Source organism: Serinus canaria, chromosome 3, assembly GCF_022539315.1.
Source record: "Serinus canaria isolate serCan28SL12 chromosome 3, serCan2020, whole genome shotgun sequence".
In the NCBI taxonomy this organism is placed as follows: Eukaryota; Metazoa; Chordata; class Aves; order Passeriformes; family Fringillidae; genus Serinus; species Serinus canaria.
In genome coordinates, this window is record NC_066316.1 from 34037998 (window position 1) to 34048026 (window position 10029).

General features: G+C 49.6%; 1 protein-coding gene across 2 annotated transcripts; it reads right to left on the bottom strand.

The window, feature by feature from the left end:
* Positions 1 to 1290: 1290 nt before the first annotated feature.
* LOC103821707 (cytochrome P450 1B1) lies at positions 1291 to 9500 on the bottom strand. Of its 2 annotated transcripts, none has more exons than XM_050972935.1 (3): positions 8571 to 9500; positions 5865 to 6881; positions 1291 to 4151 (listed from the first exon to the last, which is right to left on the bottom strand). In XM_050972935.1, the coding sequence occupies exons 1-3, from the start codon at positions 8906 to 8908 to the stop codon at positions 3539 to 3541; spliced, it is 1968 nt and encodes a 655-aa protein (XP_050828892.1). In that variant the 5' UTR covers positions 8909 to 9500; the 3' UTR covers positions 1291 to 3538. The 2 variants fall into 2 exon arrangements, with proteins under 2 accessions (XP_050828892.1, XP_050828893.1); XM_050972936.1 differs by lacking the exon at positions 8571 to 9500 and adding an exon at positions 7655 to 8168 and having other exon boundaries at positions 1292 to 4151.
* Positions 9501 to 10029: the final 529 nt, after the last annotated feature.

Sequence of the window (10029 nt, forward strand, 5' to 3'; positions counted from 1 at the left end):
GTTAGTAGAATTTGGGGAGATAGGCTATGTGTGTGTGTGTGCACATATGCAGAGAAAGCAAGTATTGGGTGACATTTGGCTTTCCTAACCCTTGAAATCACTATAACCTGAGCAAGAGGACTTTTAAAGGAGTACTCTTGCGTTGAATACAGCTTTCTATATTCCTCCTGCTTTTCTTCATGAAGAAAGAGCAACCTGTATTTGTCTGGTATTGCTGTGGTGACCCAGTCACAGGTTGCTGAGGGAGGTACTCTTGGCTTTTACCCAGGGACACCTGCTCTGAATCAGCTCTGTCCCACTGGCCAGCCCCTGCCATGTACACGCTGCACAGGCTATCTCTGGGCACTACATCTACTCCACAGCCTCTTGGCTCTTCCTAGGAGGACTTTGTAAGTTGTCTTCAACTTGTGCTCCTGATTTCACCAACTCAGCCTGAACTTAGATCCTGCCCCCACAGGGGGAAACTCCATCTGAAAATATCTCAAATCAGAAGGAAACTACTGCTTATCAGTCTGCCCAGCCTCCTGTCCCACGCATTCCTTGTTTCACTCCCTTGGGGTTAGGGAAAATGTGGTCATTTCTAAGACAGCTCTGAAGTAAGCAGGCTTCTGTAGCAGACTGAAGAAAAGGCCAAGGGGTGGGGGGAGATGCTTCATCATGAAGAAATGCTTTACATTTGCAGTAACAACCACTCTTCACCATGGGATTGCCTTCATTTTGTGAGAGGTTGCTCTGCAAGGCCTGTTTGGCCCTGAGATTTCCATTCCTGGCACTCCTGACTATGTAGCTAGGCCAAAAGAGCATGAATTGGTGCCCAGTATCAGGAGTATAGAGATGCCAGCAGGGAGGCATCCATAGGAGAGAAAAAGAGAAAGGAAAACCAGTCTGTGAGCTTGAAAATAGGGAAGGTGGAAGTAAAATGAAATGCCAGAGGGAAGGACATAGCAGAGGAGATTGTGCAGGCTGAGGAGAGATTAACAGGTATTAGAAAAAAGCAAAAGACATGGGAGAATTCAGATCAATGCTGAGGCAAGCAGCAGGGAATGTTCTTAGCAAGGAGCATTAGGAAGTTGAACACAGATGGCAAGGTATGAAAGGCAGACAGACCTGAGAAGCTGTAAGGGCAGCATGGAGGAAAAACCTTAAAATCCAGGAATGGGAAGAAGGTGCAAAGTATATGAACAAATATACAAAATAATAATACTTTCCAAATCGGAAATAATAGTTTTCTTTATCTTGATGTTAGAAAGCTATATATAAACTAAGCAATGGTAGTGTAAGAATAATTTTATTTAATATTTTGGTAACACAATGATACATCTCAAAATTACCATAGAATTTAGCTTGCTAAATGACTGCATACATTCTAAATAAGTGCTACTAAATTTGAATAACTTCACAGAGTACATGTGGCTTTATGTGATCAAGAGCTATATAGTATGTAACCCCCTGACTGACATGAGCAGTGTGGATGGATTTTGCACTAGTAGCCAATGAACAGTTAAAGCTTTTGGAAGGATAAAAAACTGCAAAAGACATGTTTTATTAAAATATTAATTGATGATCCTTGCATTAGAATAGCTATTTAGCTGTAGGTTACATACTTTATTTCTTTTAATAATAATAGCACTTACAAAGGTACAAGAAAAATTGTCTTACTAGCATTTGATCTAATGTAGATCTCCATATGAAAATGTTGAGTATCTTATAAAATTTTTCACAGATATAGGCTAAGTTCTGGGATACCACAAACTTGTATATAATTCAGAAAAACACCTGAGGTTACTCCATGTGTGTGTAGCAGAAAGCTTTTTTTAGCTCTAAAACAGATGATAGGTGCCGTATGAAGCCAGAGACTTTAAGCAGGTACATTATTATTGTGTGGGGTTATAGAGCAGTGCTTGCAGGCTTGATTTGGGTTTTATCAATCAGTAGCGAACTTGTACTTAAGATGGGCATTATGTTGTTAGGCCAGCTCTTCCCAGTGCCGGTAGGAGCTCTGTCCCTGCTGCCAGCGTGACTAGGACTGGCCATCTATCAGAAGTCACAGCAGAGCTACTTCACTGTGTAGCACTGTAACCTTGTTTTTCTGGCTCTACTAATACCTTATCTGGTACTCGGTTGAGCCCAGCAAGTCATGTGAGGTACTCTCATGTCTGATGGATTTCAGATGTAATTGAAGGTGATCTGCAGCTCCTAAGAAGTGCCCAACACTTTTCAAATCAGGCAGTTATGTAGGGCTGTTTGCTTTTTAGAGAAATATGCAGCTTTGTGAAACAAACATTAGCTGGAGGTTCAACATCATAAAGCTTCATATGTGTTTTATTTTAAAATAAGAGGTATTTTTAAAAAAAGTTTATGAACTTTGCCTCACAAAAATTGTAAAAGTACTTCTTGTTCAGTTAATTGGTACTTTAATCAGAACATGTAATATTAATTTTCCTTCTGAGACTTTGTTCCAAACAAATTGTACTAAAAGTACATAGCTGATTTTCAGATATACTATTTAACTCAACCTAAAAGAATGACTAGTGAGTAGAGGTATTATTTGCTGTAAGCTTTACTTGAGGCTTGTGGCATTAACATTTTAATATAAACCCCCCCCAATCTCACTTCTACCTACCTTGGCCAATGTGGATTTTACTAGACTTACCTATGTGCTTAGGGACAACCATATGAACTCCTTCCTAAAGAAACAAAAAGTTCAGTACCTTTATAAATCTAATTCAAATAATTACTTTGTTCAAAAACATGCTAATGAAGAGATTAGCATATGATTTGTATCACCCTTGCCATCTAGTGACAGAAATTCTGATCTTTCAAAACTTTGTGGAAAGTTACTATATTAGGACATTCTGCTAATTTTCATATAAGACATGAATTTTAGTTTCAAACATGCTTACAAGCAAGACTTTTATTGTTTTAGGCATTTATGTAAACATTTTGGAATGCTGAAGGCAAGACTTTACATTGCCATTTTACCAAAAATCATGTGAACATATATTATTGAGGCATTAACATACATCCCAGCAGCCAGAACACCAGAGCTGCCATGAGCCTATGGCAGTTTCTAGCAAAGTAAATTCAGAAGTAAATTCACTGCAGTTGCAGTTCTGAGCAACTGCTTTTGTTAGTTTTTTACTAAGACATTTCACTTCTGAATGTGGAGTCACTGAAAGCAAACTTAGAGTTAAGGCGTAGCGCATGGAGACATGGAAAGGATTATAGAGACAGTTCCTGGAGAAGCTCCAAACAGTCAGTAGATAAAAAGCACTTTACATTGACAACTTCTGTGAACAAGCTAGAAAAGAAAAGGCTTACTTTCAAATTGCATATGTTTTATCATTTAATATATTGTTCCCCTGGCTCTCCTTCTAGAATTAAAAAGATGACTTGAATTATACCTTGTGCAACTTTTCTTCCTGCTTTTATAACGTGTAGTATTGGCTATGTACCAAAAATATCACCAGAACAAGATATGAGTTATATAAGTCTAAAAAGAGAGAGGGGGATTATCTGTAGATGCAAGGTTTATTGCTCAGGCATTTGCTGACAGCTGACTCTCACTGGCTGCTTTCTCTGCTTGCAGTCTTTGGACAGCCTGATCGAGCAAATCCATTGTATCTCGGAGCGTAACATTCAAGGTGAATGGCTTAGGTTTAATGGTCAGCCCATAGGTAAAGTCCATTTTAGGGTCCTCATTTGGATTAGCAGTAAAATTGCACTGATGCACCAGTATGGAGGTAAAGAGAAAGAGCTGCACCTTGGATAACTCCTCTCCAATACACCGACGCTTCCCCAAGGAGAAAATCATCACGCTGCTCGTAAGATCTTTATTGATGAACCCATTCTCATCCAGGAATCTTGTTGGATCAAAATCCTCTGGGTTGGACCATTTTGCTGGGTCATGATTCACTGACCACTGATTGACAAAGATGACGGTGTCCTTGGGAATGAGGTAGCCCATGATGAAGGTGTTGGTTGTGGTGGCGTGTGGGATAGTCACAGGCACAAAACTGCTGAAACGCATGGATTCATACAGGAAAGCCATGATGTAGGGCAGGTGAGGCTGATCTTCAACACACGGCAGACGGTCTCTTCCAACAATCCTATCCACTTCTTCTTGCATTTTAGCCTGCACTTTCGGGTACCTGTCATTTAAAGCAAGATGTGTACGCGTACATAACACTTTCAAAGATTTTTTCCTTACAAATAATCCTTGCTGCAAACATTTTTTACAGAATCTCACTGCTATCCTAAATAATGCACTTTGAGCAGAGTTTAAATGTATTGCAGGAATGTGTAGTTGAAAACTTAGAGAAAAAAACAAACTTCCCGTTCACTGGTGTAATTTTAGATTTGTTCAGTTTTTACTTTAATATCCCATGTAACTAATTCTCCACATAAAAAAATAACAATAACCTAAAGTGTGCTGAAATTGAATATTCTCATCCAACTTTAAAAATTAATTTTAAAACTAGAATTACTTCTCTCTTTTAAGTATTGCATTTTCCATGGAAACAAGATTTGGATTTTCCAAAGAAAGAAAGATTTTCCAAAGATTTTCCAAAGATTTTCCAAAGATTTTCCAAAGATTTGTATGTGACTTTTAAAAATTAGCATGGAGTTTGTTATCAATAGACGTATTTCATACCTTTGAAAGCCTGCAGTTTTCTAAGTTAGAAAAAAAACCCCCTCAATTATTAAATTGTCAGAATGGCTTTATGAGGTTTCCACTTTTAGTTTGAGAAGACATTTTCTAATTAATATCAAATTATGTTTTCTCACTAATGTATTTAAAGCTGACTGTCTTGAAGTCTGGACAGTTTGGAAGGCTACACAGTAACCAAACAAGATCAAAATGTTAATAAACCTTTTGCCTGTCTAAAAGCACACATTCTGCCCAGGACCCTTGATTTGCTGTAAGTATTCAAGTTTGGCTTCTGCATCCTTGCTTTTTCCTCCTGCAGCAGATTCACGTGTCAAATACTGGGCAAACACGAGAAATGGGGAGGAACCCAAAAATTATGTGAACACTGGGGCATCACACCCTTTGCTGAAGTGTTAAATATTTGCCTGTTTTTCAAGAAGAGACTGAGTAGATAATGTTTGCATATGCCTATAAATTAAGCAGGAGATGAAAGGAAAAGCCAGGATAGACAAGAGAGTCGGCACCTTCTCTTAAACCACCTCCCCTCCCTGTTTCCCCGGCGGACAGGCTGGTGCCAGGGCAGCGCTCCCGCCGGCTGCCCAAGGGGTCTGCCTTGCCCAGTCACGCAATGGCAAGGAAGGCACACACGACGGCAGCTCAGCATAATAGCGGGTTTGTAAAGCGGTGCACGAACTCTTTGCCGTGCTTAAGCGGTTGTTATCCTGTTCCTATGATCTCCTTGATCTTGACCTGCTAAAATCTGTTACTTTCAGGTTTTACTCGGCTGCCTTTCTTCCAGCCTCTCCTTATACACCCTAACCCGACCGCCTGAGTAGGGTGGGATTTATTTTCTTTTATACTTCCTTATCTCTTTCTGGCAAGTTTCCCAGAGCTTCCGTGTTAGTTAATCGGAGGCCGCTGAGGCACCCGGCGCTGCTCAGGCTGGCGCTGCCGGTCTCGCAGACCCGCGACCCGACGGCGGGTCCCTGCCGGGGCCGCGCCCCCAGCTATCCCCGGACCCGGAGGTCCATGCGCTGAGGCGGCCCGGCTGCTCCCGCCGCGGGAGCTCTCCCAGCAGCGCCTTGCAGAGCAGTTTAAACGGGGCTCCCCCCCGGGGCTGGCGGGCGCTCTCACCCCGGGCGGGTTCGCATGTCCCCCCCCACCCCGGGCCGGTGGGGCGCTCCGGTGTGCTGCCGCCTCCGCCGGCACATACCTGATGAGGAAGATGAGGAGCCACTGCAGGGCGGTGGAGAGAGTGTCCTGGCTGGCGCCGAAGATGTCGGTGACGGTGGCGGGCACGTGCTCGAGCTGCAGCCACGGCTGCTCCCGCTGCAGGCGGATGAAGGCGTCCATCATGTCGCGGGGGGCGGCCCCGGGGCGCAGGCTGCGCTGGTGCTGCAGGAACTTGCCGCGGACGAAGCCGTAGAAGTCGCGGTTGAGGTCGCGGAAGGCGCGGTAGGCGGCGCGGACGGGGCTGGGGAAGCGCTGGAGCCAGGGCAGTGCATCCACCAGGCTGCCGGCGCCCACCGCCCTCCCGAACTGCTCGTTGCGCCCCACGATGCGCAGGAACTCGCCGTCGCCGTGGCTGTAGCGGCTGCCGAAGCACAGGGCGCTCATCACGTTGGCCACGGCCACCACCAGGACGCGCGAGGGGTCGAGGAAGGCGCCGCCGGCGCTGCCGCGCACCAGCAGCGCCACCAGCGCCCGCGCCTCGCCCACCAGGTGCCGCTCGAGCAGGCGGCGGGTGGCGGGGCTGCCCGTGGAGAAAGCGCGCACCGTGGCGTGCGCCGCCCGCCGGTGCAGCTTCCAGAGCTCCGAGTATCCGCCGAAGGCCAGGCTGAGCCCGCCCGACACCAGCTGGAAGGACGGGAAGGGCGGGCGGCCCGCGAAGGCGGCCCCCTGGCGGACGAGGGCCTGGCGGATGGCGCGCTCCCCGTTCAGCACCACCACGGGCCAGCGCCCCAGGCGCAGCTGGAACACGGCGCCGTAGGTGCTGGCCAGCCGGGCGAAGGAGAGATGCGGGGCGCTGCCCAGCTGCGCCGCGTTGCCGATCAGGGGCCAGGGGAAAGGGCCCGGCGGCGCCTGGCGCTGGCCCTGCCGCCGGCGCTGCTGATGCTGCAGGAGGAGCTTGCCCAGGTGGATGGCTGCGAGGAGGCAGAGGAGGAGCAGGAGGGAGCTTTGCAACGGGGGGATGCCGCGCAGCGCTTCCCCGAGCCTCTCGAGGGCCATGCTGCAAGGGAAAAAGAAAAGTCAGCGGGCAGCGTCCCCGCGGGGTGGGGGGACCTTCAGGTCCCGTGAGCAAGAGGAAGCCCGGACGGGGCCCGCTGGTGTGGCGAAGGGGAGCCCCGGCAGCCGTCCCAGCTCTCGGAGTCCGCGCAAGTCCTTGCTATGCGCTCTTCGTGTGCCTAAAGTCCCCTTGAATCCTGTGCGAAAAACAAGGGATAATCGATAATCAAGTGGCAAGCTCCTAATAAGAGATCGAAGTCGTATTTGGCGGGGAGGCCGCTGCTCTCTCTCCGGCGGTAGGGAAAGTTCTCAGCGAGAGATCCAACAGGTCACGGCTGAGAGAGGCACAGAGGAGAGCAGGAGGATGCTCTCGCCTGTCGAGCCTCCGCAGATGCAGGCAATTGCCGTGCGTCGGAGACAGGTTAATTCTGGCGCTGCATTTTCCCCCCGGCGAAAAAGCTCCTGCGAAAAACGGGTTACCCGCCCCACTGTCGGAATTTCCCGCTGATCCGGAGAAATCTCCGCACGCGGCCGCGGAGCCCTCTCCGTCCCGAGCCCTTCCCTCCTCCCTGCACCTTCGGGCCCGTCGCGGCATCGCAGGCTGGCGGTCTGCCGCCCCGGGGATGGGCTGCGGAGGATGCCTGAGGACTCTGCGTGGCAGTGCTGACTCGTTCCGCTTCCCATCCCCGTGCCCGGGGACCACCCGCTCCCGCTTTTCAGAAACAGTGAGAGGATGAAGGGGTAAAATAAGCGGCGGGTTCCTGTAGCAGAACTGACCTGTTGCACGCTGCTTCCATCCGAGACCTTGAGGAGGATGGAGAGGAGCTGTGTAGCCGGCGGCAGCTCTAATGGACAGCCGCGGCTCCGAGAAGAGCGGCGACGGCGGCGTTCAGATCCAAGCGTTTGGGAAACTCATTAAGAGCCCCGGTACCTGTCACCCGGAGCTTGGCAGGTCATGTGCAGGCAAATGCCAATTGCGCCCGATCCCGGCGCAGCTATCACCTTCCCAGCTCTTTAACCCTTCGGAGCTCGCCCCAAGGCAGCCACCTGCCCCGAGCAGCTCCGCGGACCGGGAGCGAGGGGGCTGCTGCGCCCCCTCCCTCTTTCTCTCCCTCCTACCCGCCTGCTGGGCTGCGGGGACGGGACGGACGGGGCCAGCCCAGCCCGCCGCAGGGAGCAAAGGCGAGCGTCTCAGAGGGCGCGGAGAGGACGGCCCGCTGCTCTCAGGCTCAGCCGCAACCGGAGCCGCCACCTCTGGGCGCCTGGCATTGCCATTCCCGGCTTTAAAGCCGCCGGCATCCGCGGTGCGCGGCGCGGTGCGGGCGGGACGCGGACGGCCCTCTGGCAAATCGCCGTTGCCTGGCCCGTCCTCTGGCTTGAGGGGTCGCAGTTATTTGCCAGCTGCCCTTGGGCCCTCGCCAAGCGGAGCGGCTGAGCCGCGGACGCTTCTATGGCCGGGACCAAAAGTTTTAGCGGAGGAGGTGCCGGGAGGGGAGAGGGGTGGCGGGCGGGCTCGCAGCTCTCGCTGTGGGGAGGCGAAGTCTCGCCTGCATCTTAGGGGCTGAGGAAGCCGAAGAGCTTCCCCTCCTCCGCCTGTCGCCTCCCCGTTGCGTGCGGAATTAGCATTGCGTGAGCCGGGGCTGGAAAGCCTCCAGCCATCTCCTTCCCGGGCCCCTACCCCTCCTCGCAATACCTGACACCAGCTCCGGGGAGAATGAGGCTGGGAAGCCCCGGGCAGCTCGCACCCCGGCTGGCTCCGGTGCCCTCCGGTCTCGCCTCCGCCCTGGGCTCGCTCCTCTCCCGCTTACGGCGCCTTTTACTCTTAAATCTGGCGCCTCCGCCCGCACTGGGAGAGCTGGCGAGAGGCGTGTGGGTACGGCGCTCCAAGCCCCCCCGGGCTTTCCGGCGCCCCGGGGGAACCGGGATGGCAAAACCCTCAGATACGGAGGAAATCGTTCCCCAAGAAAACAGAACGACTTTGCTTTGTTCTTGACATTTTTGCAGTAACAAAAAAATATCAAAATACAACATTTATTTCAGATTCTTTACAGTCACGTCATGAGAAGAAAATACGATGTTTTGGTAGCATTTAGGGATTAGACAAAATTAGATGCTGGGAGTCAGCCCAGCTCAGGGTGTGAGCCCGGTCCTGGCCAGGCTGCTACTGCTTCTGTCTTTGGTAAAAAGTGTAATCCTGCCTGTTGTCACTGTCCCAGGCTCTTCCAGATGGTGATGCTACTTCTTTCTCAGACTAGCATCAGCCTCGGATCATCTGTTGGCTTGGAGCTTCTTCCTATCATTGCCAAGTAACAGAGGTGTCAAAACCACTTTTTCTGAGCAGTGCTGGGAAAAGCGATCTTCCCTTTCCCATCTCCACTTCTAGGGTGAACTTGAAGGGTCCTGCACACATACCCCAGCCTCAAAAAACAAAAAAAGCAAAGATAGCTCCATCCCTATGAGACTAAGCTTAGGGGATTCTGATATCTCCATCACTATCAGAAGATTGAACCCAAATTTCACATGCTATAACCACTCATCTATGGAAAAGTTGTCACTGCTCCCTCCTTCATCTGTCTCATGTCAAAGAAGAGACATGGACATCTTCTGGCGGAGTTCCAGAAACAGATCTGGGTGGAACTGATCTTTTGCCACGGAACAGGAGATCTGTTCCCGGCACTGGATATAGTTGGTAAGGACTAGCTTGGATCAGTTACCTGAGCTTTATATTAAAATGCTGGGCATCTTTTATTGATGGCCGGTAAATTTGCCCTTTTCTTGGTGACTATGGTAAAAAGTTGCCTGAACTCCAGGCATTCCAGCTCTCATTAGTAAGCCCCTAAACCCTTTCTTTGGTTCAGCAACCAAATTAGTTGTATTGCAATTGGATTGCTGCTTGCTGCTTGCAGGAAGTACAGAGGAAAGAATACATTTCCACTATCATGACTTGCAAACTCAAAACTTAAGGCAGGAGCCTAGGAGTCATAAATCCTGGTACTTTTTTTTTTTATGCTCTAAGGAAATATTAATTATTTCTTATTTCACTTCTCTTTGGTCTTCAGGAGTTCTGTCCCCATTAGGAAAGAAAGAAAACCTATTTTAGATATTTTCTCCTGTGGTGATAGTACCACCTGGTCCCCCTGAACTGTTTACAG